Source organism: Phyllobates terribilis, unplaced genomic scaffold (assembly GCF_046119375.1).
Source record: "Phyllobates terribilis strain yellow unplaced genomic scaffold, ASM4611937v1 Scaffold_12__6_contigs__length_324123572, whole genome shotgun sequence".
NCBI lineage: Eukaryota > Metazoa > Chordata > Amphibia > Anura > Dendrobatidae > Phyllobates > Phyllobates terribilis.
Genome location: NW_027362772.1, coordinates 164381777 through 164395165, shown reverse-complemented (window position 1 = coordinate 164395165; position 13389 = coordinate 164381777). Strand labels below are relative to the sequence as shown.

The 13389-nt window shown below is 42.1% G+C and overlaps 1 protein-coding gene across 2 annotated transcripts in view; it reads left to right on the top strand.

Annotated features, from left to right (window-relative positions):
• The window catches only part of TTYH1 (tweety family member 1), a 240303-nt gene that overhangs the window by 170357 nt on the left and 56557 nt on the right, over nt 1-13389 (top strand). For both annotated transcript variants that reach the window (XM_073656482.1, XM_073656483.1), the window contains exons 4-5: nt 8442-8662; nt 11619-11714. In XM_073656482.1, coding sequence (XP_073512583.1) covers nt 8442-8662; nt 11619-11714 — 317 coding nt within the window. The remainder of the gene's footprint in view (nt 1-8441; nt 8663-11618; nt 11715-13389) is intronic.

Sequence of the window (13389 nt, the reverse complement as noted above, 5' to 3'; positions counted from 1 at the left end):
TTTTTCTTTTTTAATAAATTTGCAAAAAAATCTACATTTCTAGTTTTTTTCAGTCAAGATGGGGTGCAGAGTGTACTTTAATGAGAAAAAAATGAACTTTTTAGAATTTACCAAATGGCTGCAATGAAACAAAGAGTGAAAAATTTAAAGGGGTCTGAATACTTTCCATACCCACTGTAACTTGGAAAGCCAACTATGAGCCGGACCTTATCATCAGCAAAAGTCTGACCTTACTAATACACTTGTTACTGGAACCGATACACTCTTCTCTAGTCCGCAAGGAGAGCTTTAAATGGAATTGTAAAAAAACAGATTGCTTGATGGAGGTTGCTAGTAACCACAAGTTAAGTCCTTTCCTACTTAACCTAGACAACAGACTTATTGCATCAGTGCTGCATTTTTTTTGGTAATCCCAATATGTTCCTCCAGATGTGAGCTATCTATAGCTTTTTAATCTAGGGATTCCATTCTCATCCTTTTCTTTCTTGTCAAGTTTCAGTATTTGGTGGGTCCATAGAACCTCTACGACAAATGTAGAAAGCGTCCTCCTCTGCTGCAGAGCTCCTGCCTCCTCTAACATCCCAAGGGGGTTAGTTGTCAAAATGCATCGCAACAGCAAGTCATTCATGCAGAACTGTGTTGGCTCATTGTGTATCCTAAGCCGCTGGCAAAAAAAATGAAATGCTCTGCTATGCTGGGTGATGAGTATATGAGGGGGGACGGTTGAGGATTTGCTTTCTGTTCTACCAATGTGGACTTCTGTAGCCCTAGTGCCTCAGATGTTCTCAGGATTGAGACACACTAAAACAGGTTGTCAGTCCCACATCTTTTATGAAGAACATTGCCACTGGAAATTGGGGGCTGTCCACCTTCGGGGACAATTTTTTTTTTATTTTCTAAAAACTATTTTTGTAATTGTGTTCCATTACAATTTTACACCGGTTGCCTTCTACTGCCTTTGTGTTGCGCAGTCTATTGCTGTCTGCAGAATGATTTAACTGAGAATCTGTCAGTGAGCTCATTCTGTTGGTCTGATAGGAAAGTTTGTAATTCTTATATCTGTCTTTTTTCTGAGCTCCTTTCAGTTGACCACATCGAAGTTGAATGTTCAGGGAAACAAGGATGTACGGGGCAAAATTTTTAATGAAACTTAATTTCAAAAATTATTTTTAGTCCCATATACATGCATTTAAGTAAAAAAAAATAATAACAATAAAAAAAAAATAAAAATGGTGGTGGACGATCCCTAGGTGCAGGTTGTGAATCTATAAAATTTAAGCTGCAGGTTCCTAAAATCCATTGCTAAAAAGTGAATAGGAGGAAGCATTAGGGGTGTATAAGGATGGCCTTACTGCTCTCCGACATAAAGGAATCTAAAATAAAAACTCTACAAAGTTAGAATTGGTTTGTGGCTTTTCCAAGTTACTTGGGCACTATGCAATGCTTAATTTTCCCTGCGGGGGTGCTGCAGGGAAATTAATCACTTGCTGCAAGGATTTCCCACACTTTACAACTGCTCACTGGAGGCTCAAAGTGGCAAGATATCACAATTAAATCTCAGGTACAGAAACATGTAGAACCATTTTCTGCTTGTAATTCTCTCTTAGGTTAAGTTCCCAGAATTTTTGGTGAGTTTTCGGTGCTCCGTATTTCGCTGCTGCAAAAATGCTAAGTAAAATACACATTTTTTAGCGTGCGTTTTTAATGCATTTTTTACTCTTATTTTTTTCTCAGTCGTTTGCATGGGTTAATAATGCTGCAAAAACGCTGAAAGAATTGACATACTGCATATTTGAGAAAACGCTTTAAAAGGTTCAAACCTGTAAGGAAAAAATAAGCAGTGTGTACATGAGATTTCAGAAATGTGATTCATTTTTTGCTGGTACTCTAAAATGTGCTAAAGAAAAAACACGACAAAAAAGCAGCATGTGAACAAGCCCTTACAGTTTTAGATATAGGTTCGATGGGCCTTGGTGCAAAATTTGGACCTGGGCCCCCACCAACATGTTCATCAGATGTATGATTCCTTGTAGCATTCCAGATCCTATAAAGACATTCGTGTTCATCCCCCATGTAGTAATATCCCCCATCCTGTAATAATGTCCCCAATCCTGGCCCATTCCTGTAATAATCTGCTCCATCCTGGCCCGTTCCTGTAATAATGTCCTCCATCCTGGGCCTCTATCTTGTATGATGTCCTCCATCTCCATTCTGGACCCCCTCTGTGTATAATGTATCACATTCTAGGCCCTTTCCTGGTATAATATCCTACATCCAGGTATAATGTCCTCCTTCCTGGCCCCTTCCAGTGATAATGTTCTCCATCCTGGCCCCTTCCTGTAATAATGTTCTCCATCCTGGCCCCTTCCTGTAATAATGTTCTCCATCCTGGCCCCTTCCTGTAATAATGACTCCATCCTGGGCCCATTTTAGTACTAATTTGCCACGTCCTGGGCCCCTTCCGGGTATAAAGTCCCCTGACCTGGGCCTCTTCCTTGTTTAATGTCCTCCATTCTGGGCCCCCTCCAGGTTTAAGGTCCCACATACTCGGCCCCGTCCTGGTATAATGTCCTACATCTTGATATAATGTCCCCCATCCTGAGTCCCTTCCATGAATAATGTACTCCATCCTGGGCCTTTTTCTTGGTTAATGTCCCCATCCTGTTAGCCCATCCTCGGACAAACATTGAGCTGAAATAGCCGCTGGCATCAGCAATTCCCCCCCTATCATGGGCGCAGTCGCGGTCACATCCTCTACGACCTTGATCGTATTAGGGCTCACGCTTCCAGAAGTAGTAAATCTTTTCATCTTTGGGAGGTGTTTTAATAACAGGAAGCAAAGATCTTAAAAATGGTGAAATATTAAAATAAGTGTAGCTCTGAAACATTTCAGAAGAAATATAATTTCATAACTGACGTAGATCTGAAACACATTTGTAGATTATCAGTCACACCTGTTGCTTTGGGGTCAAGCACGCTGTCCACCCGCCATTGTAACCATTGCATCACATTCTAGCAGTCCTTCTGTTGTTAAGCCATACTTAGGAAGCATGAGGTTAAGACTGGGCGTGGGATTAGCACACTGCAAGCTGCTCAGGGTCTTTAATTCTTCCATCGTAAATCAGTATTGAAGATTTTATGACATTTCAGGAGACTGAGTCAGTGTTTGGCTAATACCAGCCACCTAGACATATGTGCTGCACAATATTGGATGTAGGAAAGCTAAAGGTGCAGCAGAAATAAAAAAAAATTACTTGAATAGTAAATGGTCGATTCAGCAAACCTTGCATCAAACAATAGTACAAGCAAATGTAAGGAACTTTGTAATATATTTTATCAGAGAAATGTTTATATTTCTCCACATTTGAACCTTTTTTCTTCTCCACCTGCCTTCTGAACATTAACTATAAAAAGAGGAGGAAGGATGAAGAGCAGTGTGAGTAAGAGAGGCACAGACACATACAGAGTGTGCTGCTGCCTTCTAGTGAGTGTTTTAACTCCCCTAGTATTGGATTCACAGTTACACTTCTCAGAACTGGATTCACAGTTACACTTCTCAGTACTGGATTCACAGTTACACTTCTCAGTAGAGGATTCACAGTTACACTTCTCAGTACAGGATTCACAACTACACTTCTCAGTACTGGATTCACAGTTACACTTCTCAGTGCAGGATTCACAGTTACACTTCTCAGTACAAGACTCACAGTTACACTTCTCAGTATAAGACTCACAGTTGCAATTTTCAATATAAGATTCACAGTTGCAATTCTCAGTATAGGATTCACAATTGCACTTCTCAGTACAGGATTCACAACTACACTTCTCAGTACAAGATTAACAGTTGCACTTCTCAGTACAGGATTCACAGTTACACTTCTCATTATAATGTCCACCATGCTGCTGTTGTTGCTTCTGAACATGTAGTATAGGGGGAAGGATGAGGAGCAGTGTGAGTAAGAGAGGCACAGACACATACAGAGTGTGCTGCTGCCTTTTAGTGAGTGTTTTAATTCCCCTAGTACTGGATTCACAGTTACACTTCTAAGAACAGGATTCGCAGTTACACTTCTAGGTAGAGGATTCACAGTTATACTTCTCAGTAGAGGATTCACACCTACACTTCTCAGTGCAAGATTCACAGTTGCAATTCTCAGTACAGGGTTCACAGTTACACTTCTCAGTACAGGATTCACAGTTACACTTCTCAGTATAATGTCCACCATGCTGCTGTTGTTTCTTTTGAACATGTAGTATATGGAAACAGGAGAGCAGGATTTCCTCAAGGCTTTGTCTGCTGTGTATTGGAGATATTGAAGCAGCTAAGTCTCCACTCACTAGCTAAGAGACAACTGAAAATATCAACTGAGACAAAGCCGGTTGGTGAAAAATGCAGAATACAAATCATATAATGAATTTTTCAGACATGCTAAAAATGTCTAACAATTGTGGTCTCCGTCTTCCAGAAACTATAAATGGAGAGGTGTACAACTTGGCTTTTTTTGGAACTCCCAAAGAAGTGAAAGCGAGAAGTTGAGGATGCAAAACCACCTTTTCTTTCATGGTGATTGAATGACATAGGTGTGGACTGGTGTGCAATAGACATTTTTTTAGGATATCCTCCTATAATTATGTTCAACTTTACTCCCACTAATGATCCCTTGGACGTCACCTATCAAAAAACATTCTGAAAGAGTATCCTTTAATGTGAAGGTCTGGATTGCTTCCTTCCTATGGCTTTAGAAAAATCACCTTCCTGTGGCTTCCCACTCTTACGGTTAACAGGCACATTGCATAAAGGGGTTGTAAAAACAAATTATCAAAATCTGTAGGAAAGGTGATAACTTACTGATCAATGGGCATCCAATCAAAATGGGAATTTTTATCCTCAACAGGGAACTTTTATCCCGGTTTTCAAGTAGAGTAGCAGATGAGATGCCTAATCACCTCTCCATTCTTCCTCTACGGGGCTACTGGAAAAAGCCAAGCTCAGCATCATAGGGAATGAATGAAGCAGAGGTCGAGCTTACCACTGCAACTCCTTTCCAACAGAGTTGAAGTTTACCATTCTGCTGACTGGTGCAGCTCCTTGGACCACCATCAATCAACTAATTATCACCTATGATAATTTCTTTTCTCCGAAAAACCACTTTAATGAATACATCAACCAAGATTTTACCTTCTGCAAAAGGGGCCACGGTGGGTTGTGGGATTTCGCTCTGCATGCCAAGATCCCATGTGACTGAGTTTTTCTAAAAAGTCAGGCCCTTTTAGGTTACATTAACAGAGATACTATCTTTTGCTAACTTTTATCTTCCTCCTAACCAGTACATTTGTAAATGCTGATATTCTCAACTTTAATTTTGTTTATAGCAATTGACAGAGCAATGAAGCTGCTCTATAAAACTCTCAATGCCACATTAATAAATGAATACAATACAATATTCAAAACATTGAAAACTGGGGGTGCTGACTTCTTCATCGCTCCTTTTACACCCCTTCCTCTATAACGATTGTTGTCCTTGTCAGTCAGGACCTGCAAAATATGAAAGCAGTGCAGTAAATACATACAAATGGCTTCATGTAAACTTTCTCATCGTCATTGTTTTCTTCTTAATCTACTATTGTGAAAAAAGCCTCAAATACAATCTAACAACCTTACTTTAGCTGCAGGCAGTCTCTAAAGACCCCTATACACATCAGACAAATGTTGGACAAACCCGCCAACATCAACGAGTTTGCCCTACAGTTTAGACAATACAGGAGGAGTGATGATGGGACAGAGACCCTGATTCCAACAATATATCTTTTGCTGGGCTGCTTGGTGCAGTTTTGATAGAATCACAGCTTTCTCTGCAGCAAATGGAACGTATAGCCTCTCCCACATCACTGATTGACAGCTTCTTCTGTACACTGTCAGGAAGCTGCCAGTGGTGGAGGCAGGGTTGCACAGATTAGCTTTACAGTCTTGAAGGTGAGATCTAGTCCTCTAATGATAATCTCCCGCTGATAAAACACTGATTGTATTGAAACTAGAGCACACAGCCAAATAAGTGGCACATCCCTGGAATTGGACTCTCTTCTCCTACATTTTACTGCTTTCAGATTAAATTGTAAAAACCTGCTGACAGATTCCCTTTAAAGGCAACATCATTCATGTTAAACTAAAGGTATGGGCAGAGTGGCGCTGTCATACTGATTTAATAGATACCTTTAGTGTAAAAATTTGCAGCCTGATTTTTGCTAAATCATCATGATGAATTTCGGTTTCGTCGGTGCTTTGTGCTTCCGTGGCAGGACTGTGGGTAGGGTCTTTGGCTGAGAGATGGCCCCTCTGCAGCTTCTGTTGTATGACACCTCTACTCAGAAAGCCCGTGTTTTACCCTGGGTGTTGGGGGACTCGGTGTCGGGCCCTGCGTCAAAGAGATGGGAGGCAGCCGTGGCCCAGGCCCGACCCGTGCTCAGGGCCGTCACATTAGAAAGAGATGGTGTGGGCTATTCCAGGTTGAGTGGCTGATGAAGGGGCCACCAGCGCCGCTACAGTCCGCTGAGGCCCGATGTCATGGCGGCTAAAGTTCTCGCTGCTCCCCACAGGCGGAGCAAGGCCTCAGGGCAGGTAAACAGAATGAAGGGGGGGGTAGCAGTAGCAGCGCGGGGATTACGGGCACCGCGTCGCGTGGTATGGCGCGTAATGAACAGTCCGGAGACCATAGGTGAACTTCCAAGGCTTTACTCACTCAGAGATATTTGCGTGAAGGCGACTCCCTGCTCCTCGCGGAGTCCTGTGGCCACCAGGGACGGGGGTCCGACTACCTCAGAGGAAGTCCAGTGTTCGGTAGCGACCCTACACCAGAGTTTTCCTGCACTACAGACTTCACCCTTTCTCGTCTGTGCGTGTGTAGATAGGCCGGGTCTCCCTCTGAGCTCCTCTCAGGTGTAGGGCTCGGGTGGCAATTCCTCTCCATCCGACGCCCGGTGGGATCCTCAGTGCCTAACCGGGCTTTCCCGTCCTGGACGTAGAGTACGAGGTCGGGTGTCGGGGGCCGGTACCCCTCTTGCAGCCGGAATCCCTCTGAATAGATCAGGTAGGCGAGGACAGGTGGCGTGCTCCACTCCGTCTGCATCCTCCCCGGGACCCATTTGCTAGGGAGCCACACTCTAAAGCTCCCGGGCCTTCTTGATCCTGGTCCTCGGCCGGGTTGAGACATTCCTTGTCTGCAACCTACCTCTCGTCCCAAAGATCGGGGTACGAGGGCTGTGTCCCATGCCGGTGCAGGCCCACACAGGATCTGCGCTCCCGGAGGGAAGTCACATTACACACAGTATTTTGACAGCACAGTGACAGCCAACAGACTAGCAAAGGCTAGACTGATGGACCAAAGAACAGGACAGAACAAAGGACCAAGATCAAAGATGGCATTCTATTAAATATGAAATTTGAAGTGTAACTAACTAGTGTTCCTCCACCCACACCCACTAACTGGTTCCTACCACTTTGTGTTCCCCAGTCTCCCTGTAACCAGGGGAGCAGCACCTAGTGCATACTAGCTCCCTCTGGTGGAAATGTGGTGTTGGATGCAAAAGGCTAGATCACTACCATCACACCGGCCTTACTTCAGAGGAGGAACACCACACTCCATTGGAGAAGTGCAGCATTCCTGTGGCGGTCGAACCCTCAGGGGCGCCACAGTTGCATTTATTGAAATTTTGGTCTGGCGCTGTCTTAGCTGAGGGCGGCGCTCTTGCTGGTTGCGGTCGTCATGAAAATGAAAACGTCATTGAGCCAAGATCTCATTCTTGAATGCGCCACCTCCAGTGCCATTTCCCAGAAGATTGGTGGATCTGCGCATGCGCCGTGGCCATTTTCATGAAGACTGCCACCAGCGACAGCGCCAGCCCAAAATTTAAATGAATGCAGCAGATGCAGCGGTGGGGCCGTGGTTGAGCCCCTTGAGCCAAAGACCCTACCCACAATCCCGCCCGGAAGCACGAAGACCGAGGAACCCGAAATTTATCATTTGGATTTAATGAAAACAAGGCTGCAGATTTTTACACTAAAAGTATGTATTAAATCAGTGTGACAGCGCCATTCTGCCTATACCTTTAGTTTAACATGGATGATCCTTCTGACAGGTTCCCTTTAAGGCCTCCAGCATTATTTGTCCTGATGTTACTAGTTAGTTGTATAAATTACAAAACAAAATATTAGACATTATGGGATCAAACATACGTAGGGGATATGCAGCAAAGAGATCTCCAAATCACAAGACCATAAAAACTAAGATTTAGGGCTACATGAAATTTTGACCATATCCATTCATTTGCCGAATTTTTATTTTTTTGTCCCAAAGTTTTACACTAAGGTGATTTTTTTTTGCTTGGATATTGAAATAACAAATTTGTCTTCGTTTTTTAATAAACGCCAATCTCTGTTCCCCGAGATCTCGGATACAGTGCAACTTCTGAACTCTGTCGTGAAGAGCGACCTAACTCAGCTGGAAGAGATTTTTTCGAAACGTACGGATTTTCTGGTCATTGTTCGGAACACCAGGAGAGAAGTGGAATCTGTGGCTCAGCATTTGGCAGACCTTTCCTTCTGCAAGGGAGTGGAGCCGAATCCAAATGTCGTGGCGGAGCAAGTTAATTTCGTTGAAGATTATAGGTGAGAGTTTCTTAGATGAACGTGATTACTGGCAAAAATGGCTTTTACATCATCTCTCACCAGAATTAATCTGCACGGAAAGATGAGTAACATTGTAAATACATTACATTACTTATCTTGAACTGATTCGGAGTTACAGCCTGTACTATAAGTCAGAGCTGCATTCATAATTCTGCAGGCTTTAGAGCTGAAATCTCTCTAGCACCCCCTGCTGGCTCATTGTCTGCACAGAGCTTGCTTTGATCATTTATACATAGGCACTTTAATATGTCTACCACAACCTTGCAGGAAATTAACAATTGTTCTACTGTTTCCATCCACAACTTGCTGAATTGTGAATGCAGCTCTGGGTTATAATATAGGCTGGAATTCAAGGTCAGTTCAAGATAAGTAATGTAATGTATTATGCATGCAATAATTATGTAGATAAGAGTCTATTTTTATAAACTCTGAACTATTGTACAAAGGTGAACATACGCTTTAGGCAGGATATGACTTTTTGGGTTACAAAGACGCTTTTGGAAAAAAAAATGATAAATGTACTCCATTTTATAAAAAAAATAAAAGAAGACAGTATTTCTTCCTTTTTAGTGGAAATATAAGTATATACATTCTACTTCAGGAAACAGTCCCCTAATTTATGCATATATTATATTTAGGCTGGATTCACCATTTTGCAGCTTTTTTGGAATTTTTTTGCATTGCCAATTTTTACGCCATTAGTTAGTAAAAAAAATGCAGCGAACTATGACGTCTATACCAATTTATTGAATAAGAACGCCAAAAACAAAATGTGCTAGCACCTATAATAATCACACACCAGAAAATAAAAATTAATAACCTTTATTAAACACAATATGATTAAAAATACATAAAAAGTACAGAAAGGAAATTCCAAGATACAGACACATAGACATAGTGGTGGGTGAGTGCTATGAGCAGCCCTGATAATTTATATTAATGCATGTAGAGTGACAAGATTATAGCAATAAAAAAGTAAATAATTATAAACAAATATAGATGCAAAGGTTCCACAAGTCACTCAATACATGTGGACTTAAAGGTAGACCATAAATAAATACATAGAAAAATGATACAGCCCACAGCTAAACATAGGAGGTATTGACAGATGTTATTGCATGCAACCATACTCGCCCACCAACACCCAATGCACGTTTCACAGATGCTTCATCAGGGGTGGTTGGTAGGTAAGTGACCCAGCTATTTAAAGGACAAGCAGCCAACGAGAGACAGTAATGCAATTGAAAACAGGTGAGACCAAGGAATCATTACAAGGATGACTTACCTGTGTGTAAAGGAAATGAGCTATGATGCGCATGTGCGATGTACACACTATGGACAGTATCCTTGTAAGGAATCCACCCCTGATTAAGCATCTGTGAAACGTGCGTTGGGTGTTCTTCTTCTGGAAAGACAGTCCTCACTTTTGACACAAACCCCTCTAGGAAATAGATACATATTGATCAATTTTCTTCATACTCCATGAGATAATGGGTTACAGGACACAAATTTTGTCACCAATTTATAATTTGCATAACCACCACACCTTTCCAGCCGACCACACACTACCCTCTGCCATTCCCACTCATGAACAAGCCCCAGGAAAATGGATCTCGCGATAATGACAATTATAAAGGCTACTTGATCGCTGCTTTACATGGGGTTCTGGGAGGAGCTCAAGAGTTCTAGGAGGAGGGGGTCAGGAGGTCTCCTTCTTTTTGTGGAAGCCTCCCAGATGTTTCAAGAGAATTGACCAATATTGCTTCAGAAACATCCTTGTTTCTCATTGTATATAAGACCCTAACTTATAATACCATTTTTGCCAACTCTTGGCAAATCTCCCACAACTTTCTAAAATGCATAACTTCTGGAAGCTTTCTTAGAGTGAATCCATCAGCAGATTTTGCTTTGTAATCTGAGAGCAGCATGATGTAGGAGCTGAGATCCTGATTCCAGCTTATTAGGCTTTTGTTTCAATAAAATTAGTGTTTTATCAGCAGGAGATCATCACTACAGGACTAGGTGTTTCATGCCTCCTAGTCCTCCTGCTCTATGTAACCCCGCCCCCACCACTGATTGGCAGCTTGCTGACAGTGTACACAGGAAGCTGCTAATCAGCGGTGTGGGTGGGGTTTTTCAGGGTCCTGCATTCTGAGCTCTGCTGGATCGTCAGCAGAGAAAACTGTAATTGTATCAAAATGACAGCAAGCAGCCCAGTAAGTGATACATCACTGGAATCAAGGTCTCAGCCCCTACAACATTCTGCTCTAAGATTACATAGCAAAAGCCTGCTTTAAACCCTTTAAATGGACAAAGCGTGTGAGAAGCAGCACAGTGGCTCAGTGGTTAACACTGTAGATTTCCACCTCTGGGATCCTGGTTTCCTCCCACACTCCAAAGACATACCGATAGGGATTTTAGATTGTGAGCCCCAATGGGGACAGTGATGACGCTGCAGAATATAATGGCTCTATGTTCAGTACGTAAAATACAGTAACAGTCCTGAACAAGTTATGGAAATGGGACACGACTTTAATGATGTGTGAAATCCTCCACCTGGGAAGGCTCAAAATTGTCAGGAATGACTTATATTATATCTTTTTCATCTATTCGTGGATTTTATACCTTTTAAATGTTAATATTTAAATACTTTTTGTGCGATTATTTTGAAAGAAAACTATAATCTAAGTTTATAAAAAAGGCTTTAAAAAATTATTCTTTCACACAATGTGCAGTTTTTGAAAGTCCAAAATGTCAGAAGGCAATGAGTATTGAGCGTTAACAAATGTTTTATCATTTTTGCAATACACCAGGCCAGTACCGAAATCAAAGAAGCTGCCTGCAATCAATCTGATCCCCGGCACACGCCCGTGTCTCGCCCATGCTGTCACAAGTATTTCAATTGTGCATTTTCCTCTGCTTTGTCTGTCTGCAGGTGGTTGGCTTACATACTGCTGCTTCTCTTGGATCTGATTATCTGTCTATTCACCTTACTGGGCCTGGCCAAGCAGATCAAGTGGCTTGTTATTGTGTGAGTATGCCCCCTTGTGTTCAGTGTGTGTAATGCAGAAGGAAATAAATGCAATCAGGGTATAAGCAGAAATGGTTTGTAAATGCTGTAGCTCCTGGCGAGACAGATATAAATATAAATATAAATATAAATATATATATATATATGTAGGTATATAAACCTATATAGATATATCTATAGATATATATGTATAGATGTGTGTATATATATATATATATATATATATATATATATATATAGTACAGACCAAAAGTTTGGACACACCTTCTCATTTAAAGATTTTTCTACATTCACACTGAAGGCATCAAAGCTATGAATTAACACATGTGGAATTATATACTTAACAAAAAAGTGTGAAACAACTGAAAATATGTCTTATATTCTAGGTTCTTCAAAGTAGCCACCTTTTGCTTTGATGACTGCTTTGCACACTCTTGGCATTCTTTTGATGAGCTTCAAGAGGTAGTCACCGGAAATGGTTTTCACTTCACAGGTGTGCCCTGTCAGGTTTAATAAGTGGGATTTCTTGCCTTGTAAATGGGGTTGGGACCATCAGTTGTGTTGTGCAGAAGTCTGGTGGATACACAGCTGATAGTCCTACTGAATAGACTGTTAGAATTTGTATTATGGCAAGAAAAAAGCACCTAAGTAAAGAAAAAAACGAGTGGCCATCATTACTTTAAGAAATGAAGGTCAGTCAGTGCGAAAAATTGGGCAAACTTTGAAAGTGTCCCCAAGTGCAGTTGCATAAACCATCAAGTGCTACAAAGAAACTGGCTCATATGAGGACCGCCCCAGGAAAGGAAGACCAAAAGTCACCTCTGCTTCTGAGGATAAGTTTATCCGAGTCACCAGCCTCAGAAATCGCAGGTTAACAGCATCTCAGATTAGAGACCAGGTCAATGCCACACAGAGTTCTAGCAGCAGACACATCTCTACAACAAATGTTAAGAGGAGACTGTGCAGCAGGCCTTCATGGTAAAATAGCTGCTAGGAAACCACTGCTAAGGACAGGCAACAAGCAGAAGAGACTTGTTTGGGCTAAAGAACACAAGGAATGGACATTAGACCAGTGGAAATCTGTGCTTTGGTCTATGAGTCCAAATTTGGGATCTTTGGTTCCAACCACCGTGTCTTTGTGCGACGCAGAAAAGGTGAACGGATGAACTCTATATGCCTGGTTCCCACCATGAAGCATGGAGGAGGAAGTGTGATGGTGTGGGGGTGCTTTGCTGGTGACACTGTTTGGGATTTATTCAAAATTGAAGGCATACTGAACCAGCATGGCTACCACAGCATCTTGCAGCGGCATGCTATTCCATCCGGTTTGCGTTTAGTTGGACCATCATTTATTTTTCAACAGGACAATAACCCCAAACACACCTCCAGGCTGTGTAAGTGCTATTTGACCAAGAAGGAGAGTGATGGGGTGCTACGCCAGATGACCTGGCCTCCACAATCACCAGACCTGAACCCAATCGAGATGGTTTGGGGTGAGCTGGACCGCAGAGTGAAGGCAAAAGGGCCAACAAGTGCTAAGCATCTCTGGGAACTCCTTCAAGATTGTTGGAAGACCATTTCCAGTGACTACCTCTTGAAGCTCATCAAGAGAATGCCAAGAGTGTGCAAAGCAGTCATCAAAGCAAAAGGTGGCTACTTTGAAGAACCTAGAATA